This window comes from Blennius ocellaris (assembly GCF_963422515.1).
Source record: "Blennius ocellaris genome assembly, chromosome: 22".
Classification (NCBI taxonomy): Eukaryota; Metazoa; Chordata; class Actinopteri; order Blenniiformes; family Blenniidae; genus Blennius; species Blennius ocellaris.
Genome location: NC_137671.1, coordinates 10,722,891 through 10,741,951, shown reverse-complemented (window position 1 = coordinate 10,741,951; position 19,061 = coordinate 10,722,891). Strand labels below are relative to the sequence as shown.

At 45.4% G+C, this 19,061-nt stretch overlaps 2 protein-coding genes across 5 annotated transcripts in view; one reads left to right on the top strand and one right to left on the bottom strand.

Annotated features, from left to right (window-relative positions):
* wnt5b (wingless-type MMTV integration site family, member 5b) overlaps positions 1-19,061 on the top strand; it is an 83,827-nt gene that overhangs the window by 48,871 nt on the left and 15,895 nt on the right. The gene's annotated exons all lie outside the window — the stretch shown is intronic.
* fbxl14b (F-box and leucine-rich repeat protein 14b) lies at positions 3,338-4,821 on the bottom strand. The gene has a single exon (XM_080518334.1). The coding sequence runs from the start codon at positions 4,719-4,721 to the stop codon at positions 3,519-3,521; it is 1,203 nt and encodes a 400-aa protein (XP_080374460.1). The 5' UTR covers positions 4,722-4,821; the 3' UTR covers positions 3,338-3,518.

Genomic DNA, 19,061 nt, shown 5'->3' with positions numbered 1-19,061 from the left:
CCCACCATAGTAAGTTCTAAGGCGCTACGGTTTAATTAATCCTTACTATAAAGGGAAAAAAATAAAGAAAATCCATACACAACAGTGGTTCAAAGCTGGTCTGACTTGTAAGTCTGCGTGGTTTTTCTCTCTCCGTGGCTGATAAACACATTTCAGATGTTTCTGAGTTGAAGCGGCGCAAAAATGTCACGAGACAAAATATTTTACATCCCAGTGTGCGCTGGTGGCAGTGCTGTTGCCCAAGACCAAAGGGCAACTGAAGCAAAGTTAAGAAACAGTGAACAGTGACACTCTGCGCGACGGTGTGTGTGTGTGTGTCTTTCTTTCTGTCTCTCTCGGTCCCTGTGGTCAACAATCCCTCTGCTGGCCTTTATCCCCAAATCCCCATGGACAGAGAGTCAGGAGAGAGAGAATGCTTAAATGCTTTGAATGATGGTGTGGAATGCTAAAAAGAAGTGTGTGTGTGTGTGTGTGGTGATAGAAAAAGGGGGGGGGGTGTTCAGTGAGAGGAGGGAGGGGGTCTCTTGCCTGGTCGAAGATCTGGTATGCGTGACTGAACAAGAGGAGGAGAAAAAGAGGAAGAGAAGGGGAGAAAAAAGAAAATAGAAAAAGACCCAACTAAAAACCTGCCTTCGTAACTTCTAAAGACAGACAATGGCTACTGACTGGCCTGGCAACCCTCAGTCGGTGTGTGTGTGTGTGTGTGTGTGTGTGTGTGTGTGTGTGTGTGTGTGTGTGTGTGTGTGTGTGTGTGTGTGTGTGTGTGTGTGTGCGTGTGCGTGTCACTTCACACACAGGACACGTCCTGATAGAAAGCAGAGAGAGGGAAATCTGCTCTAACCAACTTTTAGATCTCATTACTCTGCGCATGCAGCCGCCGCACAGACGCAGCTCCTCCACATGTGAAATGAAACCCTGTAGGGAGGGGGGGGGGGGCAAAACTAATACCTAAACCCTTCTATTTAAACCATGAAATCCACTAAGTTTAACCCTAACCCCTTTTAAACCGACACCTTGAAACCTTGTGACTTACATGTGAAACTCCGCTGCCCGTCCAGTCAAGTTAAAATGAAACACCTTTGTGTTTGTTTTTGTGGAGAAGAGGTAGAAAGAAAAAACATAAACAGACATTACTGATTAAAACAAATAAATAAATAAACAAATAAATTAAAAATCAGCAGCCTAGAACAGTTTCCCATAATAAACGCCGTGTGGTAATTAATTACACAGGCACTGCAGCCAAATCAAGACGGCAAGCATCCATTTTGAATCTCCTCATAAATAATAAAACAACACACAAGACTTTTTTTCTTTCTTTCCTCTTTCAGCTCTTTCGCTCTCTCTTGAGAATCGAGACAGGACTGATCAGGGACGATACTCACAAAATGTGTGGGAGATTATTAGTAGCCACGCATTTAAAAAACAATAAATAGAACACCTATGTAACATGTCAGTGCAGGACTGGATCATAGCAGGTGGCATTAGTGGGTAAACAACAACAAATCATGGAAACTGTTGACAATTGCTCCAACACAAAAGTGAGCCACACCGTTCTTCATTCATTCATTATATAAATATCTTTATTTGTTTTAACCGTAAGAATATAAAACAATTTTAAATTTGGGATTCTGCATTTCTCTCTTTACAAACACATAATATACAGTACATCTTTTCAATTTCAGACACACACAGCTTCTTCAGCAGGACGCACATCCGTATATTAATTTTTCTAGCAGGTCATTGCATTACATTGAAACGCGCACGCCGGCACCAGGGTGCGCGTGCATGTGTGTGTGAAAGAAAGAGAGATGGAGAGAGAGAGAGCAAGAAAAAGACGCATTCGCTTGTAACCCGAGACGGGAGGCGAGAGAAAGAAAAATAATCGATTGCTCCTTATTCTAAGCATGTCTCAAAATGGATTCAGGGTATTTTTTATTCAGAGAGGAGAAGAGGGGTGAAGAGATGGGAGAAAAAGAGGAGGAAAGAAGAGATATCCCTGCCCTCCTCTCTTCCTCCCCCCCCCCCATCTCTCCATACTCCATGCTGGCGAGAGGAACATGAATATGAATGCGACCTGTGTTGGCATTGACGTGGGAAAATTTGAAAAAAAAGAAAAGAAAAACCACAAGGCAAACAAAAAAACAAAAAAACAAACCTGATTCGTTTCCATCGACAAAGGGTAGGAAATAGAAATCACTTCAATTTGAAGTACGATGCTCTGAGCAACATTCACTGACATTAATCCACACAAGCATCCCTTTACAAAAGAAGGAGAGAAAAAAAGCAAACAATTAAAAATACCTACAGCCTGATTGTCCTATAAGGACATACACTGTGTTTAATAATGGTTCGATCCTGCTCGTTTCACGTGTGACATTCCTCCGTACATCATCATAGAATCTATAGGTATTTCTCCATCGTAGTCCCGCCTCCTTTATATTGGTCAAAGCTTGAATACAACACGTCTCCAGAGGACGTTAAAAGTTGGACTTTGTCCCTAAAGAAATGAAGGAAAACAATAAAAGAAAGCTCTTTATGTGGGTTTTTTTTTGCATAAAGCCCTGTCTTCTTGTGATGCAGCTTGCTTTGACAGCTCGCTCGTCCTTCCTTTCTCTCTCCCGCTCTCTCTTTCTCGCTCCCTGGAAATGTGTTGCTGTTTACGGGGGTAAATTAACAAAGGTAGTTAGATTGTGTCCTGGTCTCCTTTCTCCAGCTCTGCTCATGGAAGAGGGGAGGGAGAGGCGGAGGGGAGGGGATGGGGGAGGGGGCCGACACAGTCCCTTTAGGCACATTTTCTCCCAGTCTCTCTCGCTCTCTCTCGAACAGTATACACCCTTTAAAAAAAGAAAATAACCAAATACGAGGTAGCCAAATGTTTTTAGGCGTGATGGCTGTAGCGTAGATTAGTCATAAATGTCTCAAACGCAGACTCACTGCAAAAAAAAATAAAAAAATTTAAGTTTTAAAACCTCCTTCTTTGCTTCGAATGATTGAAAAGAATTGTTTGAATGAGTGCAAGTTTCACTTCCAGAATCTTCCGGTGTCAGGAAATGAAGAGTACTAAATGTAGAAAGTGAAACAAGCTGAAGTTTTTTTTTTCTCCCCCCCCAGTTCAAAGTCACATTTTACGAGATATTAAAACTCAATATGAGATCAAAGCATTTGTTAACAGGGGTTTTTCTTTTTTTAATGAGCTCAATAACAAAAGTTTTAATTGCTTTCTACCAGGCAGAATATTAAAAGTCATACCAAACACTAATTTAAAATCCTGCAAGGCCAAACGTAAGGAAGTAAAATAAGACATTGAACGTAAAACTCTGGACACATGTGAGGATGACACCTGAAGCAGGAGGATAAAGGAAGCCTTTCTCTCTTTTTAGATTTAAAAAAAGAAGAAAAAAAGAAAAGAAATTTCCCCGCCCATTCAGCCCCACTTCCTTATGTTCCCCATGTCCCCCATCCAGAAAAGAAAAAGAACACACACACACACACACACACTCAGAAATAAACATTTCCAATCACCTCACTTTCTCACTCTCTGTCATCTGCCAGAGTCCCAGATTCAACACTTTAAGGCAGGGGAGCTGAGTGATCCTCTCCAGTCCCCTCTTGGTGATCTTGGTACATCCATACAGGTCGATGCCGGCCAGCTGGGTCAGGTGGTCGGCTATGAGCTCCAGCCCTTTGTCCGTGATCCGGACGCACTGTCCAATGTTCAGGGTCCTCAGCTCGTGCATCTGCCTCACCATGCGGTTGATCCCGTCGTCGGAGATGTGACACGAGCACAGGGACAGGGACTTGAGCTGGTAGAGCCCCTGGGCGATGTACGCCAGAGTTTGGTCCCCGATCTTGTCGCAGAAGGAGACGTCGAGTCCGGAGAGCCTCAGCGTGCCCATGGCGAGGTGCATGGTGCCCGTGTCGCTGATGTTGTCGCAGGAGCGCAGGTTGAGGCTCCACAGGGAGGCCATGTGGGAGAGGTGGATCATCCCCGCGTCCGAGATCCCCCCGCAGAAGCTCAGGTTCAACACCCGGAGCTTGGTCAGCCCCTTGGAGATGTGTTTGAGTGACAGGTCCGTCAGCTTCTGACAGTCCTGCAGAGTCAGGTACTCCAGGTTCAGGCAGCCCTCCGCTGCGCTACGGGTCATACCCGCCAAGTGTCCGATCCCCACGTCCGACACATGCCTGCAGGACCTCAGGTTGAGGCTCTTGAGCCGGTGGAGGCCCCAGGCTATCAACAGAAGCCCGGTGTTGGTGATGTTGCTGCAGCCGCCGAGCTCCAGCACCTCCAGGTTCTTCAGGTACTGGGCGATCCTGCCCAGGCTGGAGTCCGTGATCTGCTTGCACAGGCTCAGGTTCAAGACCCGGAGCGACGGGATCTCCTGCACGAACGCGTGACCCAGCCCGTTGTCGGTGAGGTTGTAACAGCCCGACAGGTTGAGGGACTCGATGTTGGGCATCCCCTGGATGACATAGCTGAGGCTCCGGCGCAGGGACAGGATCTGGACCCTCCGGATGCCCCTGGCCTGGAGGCTGGGGAACAAGGAGGGATTGGCCCGGCGGAGGTGCAGCTTGGCCTCCACCCCCCTCCACACTGACTTGTGGTAGGATGCGTCCCTCCAAGCGATGCACACTTGGGCCACCCTGCCTTTGTCCCTCACGTCCAGATAGCTGAAGATCATGGCCAAAATTTCCGGGAAGAGGCACGAGATGTGCGTCTCCATTGTTTTTCAAAACCCAGGCATATAAGAATTAATACTCCACACCTCCAAGGCTGAAAGAAGGAAGCCCACTTTAAACACCCTCCTCTGTTGCAATTATGCAAAAAAGAAAAAAAAAAGAAAAAGAAAAAAGTATCAACAGTCTCAGTTATCCACAGAAGTCAAAAGAAAAGAAATAGGAGTTGTGTGTGTTTCTCTCTTTTTCTCTCACACTGAACTGTGCAAAAATTGATCCAACTCTCCAACGACACGTGATCCGCTCTGGTTGCGCAGTAGGATTCAAATGTATTTAAAAAATAAGAGAGAGAGAGAGAAAACAAACAAACAAACAAAAAAAGCGTTTATTCCTGCCTCAACCCCTCTCTCCGCCAAAAAGAGGAGGAGAGGGGGGCGAAAGGAAGGAAGGAGGAGGAGAGGAGGAAAAAGCGTCAATCCTTCCCCCTCTCTTCCTCTCTCAGACGACGCTTCCTCGTATTATACCCACAAAAAGCCTTCCTCTCTCGGCCGAGCGGGGATCCAGACGGTCGTACATTGCAGAATGGGGGAAAGTGGAGGAGAGGAAAAAAAACGGACACTCTTTTAACGCCACCTACTAAAACACAGCTCCATGGTAGAAAGGCGAAAGAGACAGAGCGGGGTTGGCTTTGTGGGCAGAGAGAGATAGAGAGAGAGAGGGGGGAGAGAGAGAGAGAGAGAGCGAGAGAGGGAGAGAGAGAGAGAGAGAGAGAGGGGCGTCCTGGGCTCAAAGCCTTTGTCTGCTCTTTTCAAACCGACTTGGCAGGGACCCCAGCACTCCGCTTCCACGGCAGGGGTGGCGGGAAGTGGTGAAATCGCACGCGCGCGGCTAAAACGGCCACGGCGACACGCCGCGTCGCCAAGGGGAGTCGCCGCGGCCGCGGAGCACGCGATCGGACGCGCGTGCGACCGTTTAATAAGCGACGCGACGCGAAATCGCGACGCGGACGCGATCGGGTCACCCCTACCCCCGCCGTGTCACGCAGTTGGTTCCTCCCGCCTCAGCTGGAACGGTGCGAACAGTTTCCCTTGGAAACCAACTTCTTACAATTCAGTTCACTTTGGGCTTTAACCCTTTGAGCGGACCACACAGAAAAAACACAGGCACGCCAACACAGGAGCCCCTTTCAGGCCACTCACTTGGCATCGACGTTTAGTTTTTATTTATTTATTTATTGTGATTTCTTTGTTATTGTTGTGGACATGCAAGTCGAGCGTTTCCTAAATGGCCCTGGTTACTGTGTTCTTTGTTCCTCCTTTATTAGCCGCCCCCCCTCCTTTTTTTCTTTTTTAAATTTACCAACATTGTCGCAAAACTAGACATAACATTGCCAAAGTTTATAAACAAAGGTTTTATCAGGCAGGTATTTAGTGAGGATTAATTGAGAAGGTGAATGGACCACAAAAGAAAACTTTTTTTTTAATGACAGAAGTTTACAAACAATAAATCCACATTTCATCCTGTTGGTATTTTAAACTAATAACTCTACATTGATGACAATAAAATTCTTTCACACTTCTGCATTATTGAGTTTTGCCAGGCGCCGTCATCTGCACATCGTCTGATTGACTTGAAAAATATAATAAATTCACACAAAATTAATTTAATGCATTTTCCCCATTGTTTTCAATAAGGTTTACTTCTGCACTACATTTGTGCAGTAAAGGTGATCCAGATGTGATGGGAAAACCAATGTGAAGTTTTACAGTGCAAGTAGCAGTGACCCGGTCGGCCAAGTAGACACTCAAATTATACAGCAGTGCTGCTCAATAACATGTTGCTAATCTTTTACAGAAATCGAGTGAGAAATGTACTCACTTTACAGAGTTTTCAAGCTCGGAATTGTGTGGGGGGAAAAAAGTGTTTTTAGGTAGTTTCAACTTATTTTATCATGTTTAAATGGCACATAAAGCTGGATTACACAGGCTTTAAAGTGTTGATGTATCCTGGGATTACACACTGGGGTGTGGTATTTCAGTGAAAGCCTTATAAAGAGTTATATAATTAAAAGTTTTTCATTGACTTGGTATATGGCACATTTGGAAAAATCCTCAAGAGCAGATCACGGTTTGTTCGTGTGTCTCTCCCCCTCCATAGCATTAAAATCTACGCAACCAAGGTATATATACAGTTTAGTGCAGTTGGGAGGCTTGGAACACTGTGGTGATAAAACGCTCTTTAAAGTGTTTGTAAAATGACTCAAAGACTTTATTTCTCTCACGCGTCTCTCATAAAGATCCAAACTAATGACTTTGAAGCTGTTGTCTCACATCTGGCTTTGCTTATGTTTGGATACTTGAATAATCAAAGGCTCATTTTCGCTTCAGCTGATGGAACCGTGAATATCTTAACATGCACCCATGAGTATTAGTAATAGATAGCTGCACATAGATTATTTCACATCGCTTTTTTTTTTTTATGCATCAGGTCAAAATAATGATCAGGTAAATGGTGAATCCCCCCCCCCTTCTTTGGGCCCCTCTCACCCCCTAGTGTAATGTCGGTTTGTGTGTAAAACGTGCGTGTGTGTGTGCATGTGTGAGGGTCTGTCAGTGTTACTCTGCATTGATGCATGCGTGTAAAACATCTACACCAGAACATATGCCCATGCATATGTAGCCTTTTCATGTAAACACTGTATATATATATATATATATATATATTTTTTTTTTTTTTTTTTTTTTGATATGCTGGCATGTCTCCCTTTCAGCGGTTAGTTGGTTTCTTTGTGGATGTGTGTGTGTGTGTGTGTGTGTGTGTGTGTGTGTGTGTGTGTGTGTGTGTGTGTGTGTGTGTGTGCGTGTGCGTGTGTGTGTGCGTGTGCGCGCGCGGGGGGGAGATAATATGACAGGGGAGCCGTTTGCTGAAGCCTGTGGAGTGTGGCAGAGTGGTTGAGTTGGAGGAATGAGAGAGGAAGAGCTGATGAGAAGCATAGAGGGAGAGGAGGGAGATAACAGAGAGGCAACAGCGATCAGGTGGGGGAAAACACCGAAGGAGAGGAGGCTGCAGAAACAGGCGTTTTTACACGGAGAAAGGCAGCCATGCTCGACTGACAGCAACTCTCCTCTCCCTCATAACGGATCTCCAGGTCTGCCCTAATATTAAGCCCATGCATTTGCTGTTGATCCTTCTAATGATCCCGTGTGGTCACATTCTCCATGAGGTGATCCCACTGTCATGCAGCGACACGGAGAGCAAAATTCACCGTCTGTTTCATGTCAGAGTCGCACCAGGCTACAACGTTTCTCGAGTCAACGGAATCCAAAGGAGGTTTTCCAAAACCACAGCTTTCTTGAGTTGTGACTGAGGAACCCCCTTGTCCCCATTTCACGTCTCAACTACTTCTTTTGCCTCTCCCTGAATTAGTTTACTTTCTATTCTTTCTGCAGGGCTTCGCAGCGGTTATCATAAGAAAATCTACACACACACACACACACACACACGCACACACACACACACGTGGAGAAGATACAAATTCAAAACACCCCTGAAACTGCATTGTGAGAAAATGTACTTCTTCAGAGGATATTGAAGACAAAACTCATTCCGCCCATTTAGAGTTATTGTAACGAGTACAGAATGCGTCTATTTATAGACGCTTATACAGAAAGAGTATGTCATGATAATTAAAGGCCGCAATCTAACAATATTTGAGCATTTAACACCTACCACGGATCTCTAATGCAAATCATCTCTGTTTGCTTTCAACTTATATTCTGTAACTTCATCAAGGGCAAAAACACAGCCGTTAACTGCGCCGTCCCCTGTGGCTGCCTACACCTACGTCCTTGGTATTCAGGCGCCGAGTGTGTCGTGCATTTTCAAAATAGCGATCCTGACATGAATACCAAGCTTCATAATGATCGTGCAAAAAAACACCTTGAGTTGGAAACGGGGTGGCAGATTAACGGCGGCTCCCAGCTAAACGTGGCTAAATTGTGGTCAGGGTTGGGCCCGGCTGGAGCACGCTGGCAGAGATTAAACAGAGGGACGCAGACGGAAGCTAATTTACTCGTAAAGCATAATGTGTATTTTCCTCACAAAAATGTTGTCTTAAATCCTGAACTGTATGGGGGTATTGGTTTATACAAGCAATTGTCTTCAGACATTTATGTTTGCAGGGTTCAGAACAGAAGTTTAAAAGCAGGCCGCTTGTCTTCTGCACCTCTTTATCCAATCTGAGGGGGAGGGGGGAGTGAAGAAAGTTTTCCGGCCCACAACTTTTCTCCCCTACACCATTTTTTTTATTTATCCACTTTAAATCGGAGCCTCGGAGCCGCCGTGCCGTCTCAACACTGCGCTGTTAGGTTCTTATCAAACTTTTTAATCCCCCCCCCCCCCCCCCCCCCTCACCCAAAAAAAAAAAAATTGTCTTTAGAGTGCCATTCTGTCTGCTGACTCGGCTATTTCCTATCGGTGCAGAGAGGCAAAAGAAAAAAATTGATGAGGGAAAAGAGGCAGAAATAAATACTGAAGAGAGGGCGATACGGAAAAAAATAAACAGATCCAGGCGGATCTGTGTGCCGCAAGCTTCCTTCTCAGCAGCAGTAGCTGAGTCTCTCTCGTCATGACCTGCGTGTGTGTGTGTGTGTGTGTGTGTGTGTGTGTGTGTGTGTGTGTGTGTGTGTGTGTGTGTGTGTGTGTGTGTGTGTGTGTGTGTGTGTGTGTGGGTGTGTACTTGCACAGCATGCATTTCTTTCTGTTTTTCTGCCTTCCTCTGTCTGCTTCACATCACAGCTGTGTGTGTGTGTGTGTGTGTGTGTGTGTGTGTGTGTGTGTGTGTGTGTGTGTGTGTGTGTGTGTGTGTGTGTGTGTGTGTGTGTGTGTGTGTGTGTGTGTGTGTGTGTGTGTGTGTGTGTGTGTGTGCACATGGTGCTGTGGTGTGTCATAGCCCTCTTAGAAAACCCGCTGGGCCTGAGCCAGCACTCACACTGAGCAAGAGAGGAGAGCGAGAAGAGGAGGAAGGAAGGAAGGATGGATGGATAGATGGAGGAAAAGTGAGCGGGGGAAAATAAGGGGTGGGTCAGCGGAAAAGGAAAGCGGATGAAGGCGTACCACCGCCATGTTAAAATGGGGGTTTCTAGAAATAAGCTGGGAGGACAGTAAGAAGTGCTTGGGTTTGACAGGTGGGTGTGAGACCTCCCAGAACTTCTCCCAACCTCCGCCTGCGTTCCCAGAGCAGGCAACAGTGGCCCAACTTTGACTTTTATGCTCGTATGGAAAAGAGTTTTGTCACGAAGACAGTGGTGTTTGAATAATGGACAACAGCTCTACATCCACACAAAGAAATTCAGTGTTAAGATCTGTGGTGACGCTCTTCTCATCGCGTGAGTCCAGAAAGTTGACCATTGTTGGTCTGAAATGTTGGAATAATCTCCATTCAAACGCAAAAATAAACATCCCGGGGTCTCTTTACTGTGTGGCCACACACACACACACACACACACACAAACACACACGCGTGTGCAGACACACACAAAAGACCATGTTTCAGTACTGAACAGGTGAAGCTGCGGTGAAGCAAGGAAACACCTGAAGGAACATAAAAGATTAATTGCGTATACAATGTCCTGCGTGTGTGTGTGTGTGTGTGTGTGCGTGTGCGTGTGCGTGTGTGTGTGTGTGTGTGTGTGTGTGTGTTATGCACCTGCTTTCAGCGACCCCCCCCCCCCTCCGCTTACTGGCCTCACTCTATCCTCTGTTCATTTTTGGCATTTGGTTTCATCTCTCTCTCTCTCTCTCTCTCTCTCTCTCTCTCTCTCTCTCTCTCTCTCTCTCTCGTCTTACTCAATGCAAATAGTACAATAACAAAATTAAATTGAAGAGGAAGGTTGACAATGTGTGACAGTAAATTAATCTCTTGCTTCTGATATTGACCTGCTAGAATAGAATAGAATAGAATAGAAATACCAGCCACATGTCAGGCCCTCTATCCATCCACTGGGAGAAGTTTGAGGTTCGGTGTTTTGCTCAAAGACACTCATGACATGGAGGAACAGAATTGAACCTACAACCTTCCTGTACAGTTGCTCTACCAACCGAGCCACAGCTGCTCACATGCTAGTTTCAGTGTTATATTGTCTTCCAGTAGGATTTGAATGATTTCCGTGGAGCAAAGTCAACATTTATTTTATTTTTTTTAAATGTATTTCTTCTTTTTTCATCTCAACAAGTTGTATTGTCTTAAGGTTACCCTTTTCCTTTTGTTGCAACCAATTTCCACAGGAGGTTCAAGCTTGCCAGTCCCTTGTTTTTCTTTTTTCAGATTCCGTGCTAAATGGGCGACCACTTTGTGAAATGACATCCTTGCCTAGTTCATGGGTGGGGCTATTAATTATTCTGAGGGTGAAAAACCCACAACTTCTGCGAAGAACCAGGTCGGAAGCAGCCAGAAGGCTCTGCTGAAATATTTGGAAAAGAGCTGTATGAGTGAATTCCGTGTATTTTTAGTTGGTCCACGCTGCATTCTGCCTTCGCTCGCAGTCGGCTGGTGTCAGCTCCAGCCCACTGTGACCTTGAGTCGGATAAAAGTGGTGTAGAAGATGGATGGATACACAGAGAAGAGTGAGGTCGGGATGAGTATAAATACTTCAGTGGGTAATGAACAGTGATGGAACACAAAACAGGTGGGAACCGCAAGAGGAAAAAGTTGAGTGGGTGAAATATGTACATGGCGAGCATAAGGAGGAGGAGGAGGAGGAGGAGGAAGAGGAGGAGGGAGCATACAGAGGGAGGTCACTGCCAGGAGATTCAAGCCTGCTTCTTCCAGTGTATCTGCCTCTCTCTCTCTCGCTCTCTCTCGCTCTCTCTCCTTTACTCCTCTCTATCTCTACCTCCATTTCTCTCTCTTTGTTCCTTTTTGTTCACCTTCTTTTCTGACAGCTCGTCTGTGCTGCCGTCTCACCACAATGCCTCGAAGGCTGTGTGTGTGTGTGTGTGTGTGTGTGTGTGTGTGTGTGTGTGTGTGTGTGTGTGTGTGTGTGTGTGTGTGTGTGTGTGTGTGTGTGTGTGTGTGTGTGTGTGTGTGTGTGTGTGTGTGTGTGTGTGTGTGTGTGTGTGTGTGTATGTGGGTGTTCAACAATGCTTTTCTTTTCTGCCAGCTCTGCAGTCTGACATAGGAGATTTTTCAGCCGTGTGCTCTCTCCCCCTCAGTAGTCAGCATTTTGGCATTTTCTCATTGCACTCTGTCATCCGCTGGCATGAATAGGCTGCATATTGTTGTGTGTGCACATGCTTATGTGTGTGTGTGTGTGTGTGTGTGTGTGTGTGTGTGTGTGTGTGTGTGTGTGTGTGTGTGTGTGTGTGTGTGTGTGTGTGTGTGTGTGTGTGTGTGTGTGTGTGTATCTGGATGAAATTTTACTCCATCTCTGTTTGTCTGTGTTTGTGCGGGGAAGCATGAAGGTGGAACGCGGCTTATTTTCAAACTTACAAATTACACCGGGCAGTTTTCTCGATATGGACGTATACGTGTGACGCCAGATCCCCTCAGTCAAGCTCAAGGCAAGTGTGAGACAAGGACACGACAAGTGAGACCCGTCGCAGGACCGGGCGTAATCCAAGGATTAGACCCGCGTCTGTTCAATAAGTTTTGATTCTGCTATTTTGGCTCAGGATTCACTCTGGACCAAAACAGGACTTCAGCATGAGCTGGACTGTTTTTGTGTTCCGACAATCGGCGGAAAATAACACAAGTGACCAGTGACAACTGTCCAAAATCTAAAGTTTCAGGCCTGGATGAAGTTGAAGAGTCTATCAAAGAAATCTAGAATTTACTAACGTGCTGAATAGTGATCAACTAAAACCCAGCATACATAATCTGGCATGCGCACAGAGGCGATAGTAGATAGTCTCTCTGCAGATTCGTCCAGAGTGTCGTGTCATACAAAACTCTTCTTGGCTTGGTTCATTCCTTTCTATGTGCTCGCCTCCAGAGAACCACCCTTGTGAAAGAGATCTTGATCTCAATGGGTTTTACTTCCTCTACGTCACTTCCACTAAATAGACGGCATCCTATGACTGTAGGACACTGTGTCTCTGCAGGACCCCCAGGCATGGACAGTCCCTGCTCTTTTCTGGAGTTTCTTTGGAAAATGGTAAAGTTTTAACAACTGTATAACTCAGACCGACATATATACGTATGTCCATGCAACAATGAAGCGTTTTCACCTGAAACGTTATCGTGTAAACGAGTCCTGCGTCTCCTGCGTCCAGCTGAATGTACAGTGGAAACTCCCGTCGTTACGGTGCCGCTTCGCTTACAGTGAGGTAGGCTAATATGCTCGCTGCTTTAGGCCGTCATTCTATAAGCGGTTTTACAGCCTCTCTCTCCAGCTATAAAGTGGAGAAGATATGTGCTGTAAGCTTCGCATGGCTCCTGTAGGAAACAGCTGTGTGCATTTGAATAATCTGTGTGCTTGAGCGAGCCGGCGTGTGGCTGCGCTAGTGTTCAGAGTAGCCAGTGGCAGAATTAAGAGATGTGAAGTGGATGTAAATATACAGTTTCAGCTGCATTTACTGGCAAAAAGATGCTGCAGCGCCTCAAGTCGCAAAACCTGGCTCCGAGTCTTGCATTTTTCCCTGACGAGTGAGCGAAAGGGACAAAGTCTTCCCTGGATGCAGTGTGTGTTCAGGACGAGGTCTTTAGGAGGGTCTGTGAGTCGTCACGCTACGAGTCCACCTTAATTCTTTAAACCTCCAGACAGCAGATAAAGAAGCAGATGTGATCTTAATGCCTAATACTACACCTCCTTTCTGAGATGCTAAAAGTGTGACTTTTTTATTTGTGAAATTTTACATTTACTGCCATCTCACATGAGTGTGTATGAATGATAAAGCTGCTTCAGGCTTTAAAAAAAAAAAAAAATTAATATATATATATATTACATATATTTGAACAGTGTTTCGCCTCGTAACCTTATTGTCTGAATTGTAAACTTAATAATGATGATGCCACCACCTGAAATTGTATTTAATTAATAAAAATAGTCATATTGTCTGGTGTTTATGGAGGAGATCTTTTACATTAGCCGGTCTTTTTAAACTTTACTGCTCCAAAAGTAGTAACGCAACTGAAAAGAATATATAAACCTTCAGCACAGAGATGACTCACAGTGGCTGTATCGGCTGCCAGGCAGACTTTATACTCTGTGTTCTCACAAAAATACCCAATTTTATATAACCAAAGATATTTATGGCCAGATTTAGACCACACTAATCTTATTAATCTTGCATTCTTTTGGTAAGTCACCATGCCGTGTTCCCAAAACATGGAGCTTGGAGTCTTTCATTCATGCTGTTTGGTGGGACAAATTATAATAGTCAAAAACAGGACTGTCATATGTGTAAAAGAGTGATTACTGGATTTGTGGTGTAATTTCCTAATCAATGCAAAATGTTTGTTTATGTCAGATTTATTTATCTTTATTAACCAAAACCAACTTGTAAGTATGTCATCCACGATTAAAATTATTATTAGGGTTTAAATATAACTCTAAAACAAATATAACATTAAGGTTGCAGCTCAGGACATAAGAAATAACAGGAGGAAGGTCATAAAAAGGAATCATCAGGGAGCACAGACACTGGAAAATGCATGTTCTGTGCAGGAAAGTTACTACAAAAGCATGTCACCCACTCAGTAATTCATTTAATTTTAGGGTGAAGCAATAAATTTGGTTCAGGTCAGGGTAACGCTCACGGCTTGGCAGGGAACGCTGGAGGTCCATGTCAGGAGAAGGCTCCGGAAAAATAAGTGTAGGCTAATGCAGTATGCTCTTATGTGATGGAAGCGTGACTCCGTGTGTGTGTGCGTGCGTGCGTGCGTGCCTGTGTGTGTGTGTGTTTTATCTGACCTGGCACAGAACAAGCCTTCCCTGGGATTTACAGGCCAGATGAATCAATCTAGAGACAAGCAGTAAATCAGGCCAGACCAGCTGAGACTTGCCGCCCCATCCACTAATGAACATGTGAAAGTTGCTTGGATACACACCGTGGCTGTGTGAGGCTCCTACTGTACGTCTACATGTGTAGATTTCAGCATCGCATCGCAGGAAACGAAACAACAGATTAATCATAGAATTATAAGTATTCCATACATCCAGACCTCCTCTGGAAGTGTAGCCAGACTTGTCTATGTTTGCGCTTTTCGAATAGGCTTGTTTCAGTGTATTCCTTTGCGTGTGTTAATTTCTCAGGGGAAGGGATCAGGAGACCAAGAGCAGTTGGTGACTTGGGGGCGAGGGGGGGGGGGGGGGGTCGGGGGGGTTATCAGCCAGCCTCAGTGGCTTCTCCCTGGGCTTCCTGATCAGGGATTCAGCCTCTCTCGGGCTTTCCAGTGCCAAACAAGGCCAGCAAGTGCTCTGTAAGCTCTGCCGCTTCCACCGAGACGCTATGAATCAGTTAGTCGCAACTGATTTATTAGTGTTTATCTGTTTGTACTTTATGTTAATTATTAGTACTTGATATCATGGGAATTAACATGTTGCAAGTTATCGTTGAATCATGCCTGTCTATTATAACCACTGGTCGCTGTTTCACACCTGCAAGGCCACGAGTCTTTGTTCTTTGTATTCACGAGAAGATTTTCTTCTAGGTCTGTGGCCTCCGGGCCGGGGGACATCTTATCTGAGGTCATTCCTGCTTCAACTGTGTGAACCACATAGAAGTGTACACACACACACACACACACACACACACACACACACACAGGCCTGGGAACCGGTGTTAACCTGCTTTGTTGTATCTGTGGATGAGACTGTAACCGCCTACTTTAACTTTGAATAAAACTGGGCAGCGAAGTGAAGATCTTTGCAGATCGATGAACTTCAGCTTAGGAGGTGATTTCATTTCTCTGCCCTTGTACAAGCTAACTGATTGTTTTGACTCTTTATTTCTCTCGATACTGGGGTTGTCTCTCTTTTCTCATTCTTGCACGTTTTTCACCTAACATTATCTAAGAAACTTAATATGAGAGTGGCATTAGAATCCAGAGAGTTTCATCTGTTATAAATCAGCCCGCTGCAGTTAGCTCACAGGAAGCTTCCACAATGCTCTATATTGGTTCCCACCCTATTTTCCCTAGAGCCCCCTGCCCTAAATAATTTATGAAGATGGCTGTGGACATCCTCTCCTATCCCTGGTTTGTCACAGCGTTACAATGAAGCCGAACTCTGGCAGATGCATCCACTGTCACGGACAGAATCTTTAAAAACGAAAATAAAGGGAAGTTTCCGTGCTCCTTTGTCGATAATCACGTGACAACGGAAAACCTCTGTTGTGTTTTCAGGTCCATTTACATGACAACGGTGCTTGGAGTCACTAAAACGCAACTTTTTGCAAATGGCGCTGACTAAACGGGAAAATACTATATTTTGCTATATTGGTCATACCAACCAGAGTGGTATGACTCCTAGTCCTTATTCTCCTGAGTCTTGCTTGGTTTATAGTTGACAGTCACTGTAATTCATATGAATGTCTGTGTATTTGCCATTATTCATGTTTATAGCATATTGTTGTCTGTGCATGTGTGTGTGTGTGTGTGTGTGTGTGTGTGTGTGTGTGTGTGTGTGTGTGTGTGTGTGTGTGTGTGTGTGTGTGTGTGTGTGTGTGTGTGTGTGTGTGTGTGTGTGTGTGTGTGTGGTTTCATTACAAAACAACCAACAGCACTCACCAGTGGGTTTAGCGTTTCTGTAATTTTTTTTATATAAATGCCCATCATTTTTAAAACATTACCATGTAAACGTGAAACTTTCCTGAAACTAAAACACCAAAAACTTTTTTGTTAACTTCAAACAATAAATTCTACCAGGGAAAAAAAAAAGAAATCTATAAGAACTTTGGGGTTGTTAAACAACTCGACGGGCAAAAGGTAACTAAATGAATTGTGTTTGAAAATCTAATTCAGAAAAAGACACTTTATTCAAGAATCTGTGAGCTTTGATTAAACCAAATGACTTTCCCAAAATCAAAATGTCATATTTCAGTTACCTTAACAAGTTCATTTTGAATGATCTGCACGTGTTCATTTTAATTTCTCAACTATTTTGGTCTTGCACAAGGGGAATGTGCTCGTAAGCAATTTTTAATGAGAATATGAACAACAAATCAGTAAAACCAAAGATAAATAAGTGTGTGTCGGCACACATCAGCACATTTACTGAAAAAGAAACAACTTTTTGACAGTCTTGAAGGGAAGAATCCGAGGTGAGAGAGATAGAGAGGAACAAACGTGGGCAATCTAAAGTTTTAGTCTGACAAGAGAAAAAGGGATGCGTGAGAAATTGAGAGAGAAAGAAGTGAAGAGCTTTGCGGTGAAGTGACAGAACAAAGCAGAGGGATGCAGGGAAACAGATGGCGGAGCAGAGCAGAGAGAAGTGTGGGAACGAGGGGAGAGGAGACGTCGAAAGACTGAGGGAGGTGTAGTATAGAGAAGATATATTTAGAGGAAAGAAGGAGCGAGGGAGAGAGCGGGAGAGAGAGAGAGAGAGAGTTTTAGCCTCCCAGCTAGAGGCATGACTCATCTTCTGCCAGCTGACAGAAGGATGGATGGAGACAAGAAGGGGTGGAGGGAGATGGACAGAGTCAGGGCGAGAGAGATGGGGCGAGGGAAGGAGACGAGGGGAGCGTGACGAAGAAGGGAGGCAGAATGAGGGGAAGGGGTGGCAGGAGGTAAAGAGAGTGGGGAGGGTGGGACAGTGGGAAGGAGTGATGAAGGGTGAAAAAAGGAATAAAAGCAGACGGGCTTCCACCAGCCGTAGTACATGTATCCAGAAAAGAAGAGAGGGAAAAAAACAAAAACAAAGAGACAGATATAAAGCCCAAGGCCTTTTTAAAGTCCATCTCAGCTGCTTCCAAGTCCCCAGGGGGGCGAGAGAGAGAGAGGGAGGAGAGAGAGAGAGAGAGAGAGAGACAGAGAGACAGAGAGAGAGGAAGGGGGAAGCTATACATTTTTGCAGCCGGCCGAATTTGGCAGATTGTCACCCCACGTGTGTGTGTGTGTGTGTGTGTGTGTGTGTGTGTGTGTGTGTGTGTGTGTGTGTGTGTGTGTGTGTGTGTGTGCGTGTGCGTGTGCGTGTGCGTGTGTGTGTGTGTGTTGGAAGAGGACCAGACGCGAAGAGGACGAGAGAGAAACGTAGGATGACGGTAGAAAAGCGAGGAAGAACGGCAAATTAATTTCAGAGAACTGGGCAGATTCTGTTAGATGTGAATGCACCCCCCCCCCCCCCCCCCCCCCCACCCTCACACACACACACACACACACACACACACACACACACACACACCCGCTCCAGTAACAGCCATCACATGTCAGGTCGTGGTTCAACCACACTTGATTTCACACTCAGGAGAGTGAGAGGAAGAGCGGAGGTAGGAGGAGGTGAAGTACTCGAGGTCGGCAGGTCAAAGCGATGGACCTCCAGCAGAGGATGGCAACGAGCAGAAGACGGGAGGAGTGAAACGACGGGATTGAGAACGTGTGCAGGAGGATCGGTCGTGTTGGACGAGGCGGTTTTGGTCCAAAAAGCCAGGACGTGTTTTGTGGCCGTGCGAAAACGCCAGTTCGCCTCGTTCGTTTGTGGCATCAAGTCAGATGTTTTCCGACATGCTTGTGACTGACGTCACGGATAAACGCCGGAGGAAGCGGCTCCGCCAAGATATTAAAAGCTCTGCTCTCTTTTTTCTCATTCTCCTTCTTCTTTACCTCCTCATGTTGTCTAGATGTTGTCGGAACCACTTGAAAATGGATCTGCAGGCCGACCAGCGTTGCCAGATATGGCGGCATCCCCCAATTGTGGAGCCAAACTCTCTTACCTTTTAACTTTGTTTATTTCCTGCATTTGTTTTAACATGATTCCTACACAGGCTGAGATTTGGGCTGTTTTTTTTGGGGGGGGGGGGTTTATTGAGGTGTGTGGGTTTTTATGTTGCTCGGGCTGGAAACCGTGAGTCACATCTGGCAACCCTGGCGCTGACTGGCAACTTCACGTCGTCTTCTGCGTTCTGAGGCCCGAAAACATCCGTTACGATCACGATCATACTCAGTTTGAAACAATCACACACGCACACACACACACAGAGAAAAAAAAACGAAAATCGGATCCCAGCAATAAATCGGAATTGAGCATCAAGACCTGCAGTGTGAACGGAGCACTTTTCTGATCCTATTCAAATCTGTCGACGTTTGGCTGTGTCGTCGAACGAGTTGATTTATTAGAGCTCCAGCCTGCAGCTCACTGCAGAGGCGGAGGCGGGACCTGAAGTCCAGAGTGATAAAACCTTCACCATCTCTCATCAAGTCCTCTCTGTGTTTCTGTGAACAAATAGGTTCA

Bases quoted from the DNA above. Each gene is read 5' to 3' on its own strand.
- fbxl14b (XM_080518334.1), bottom strand. From the start codon at position 4,721: ATGGAGACGCACATCTCGTGCCTCTTCCCGGAAATTTTGGCCATGATC.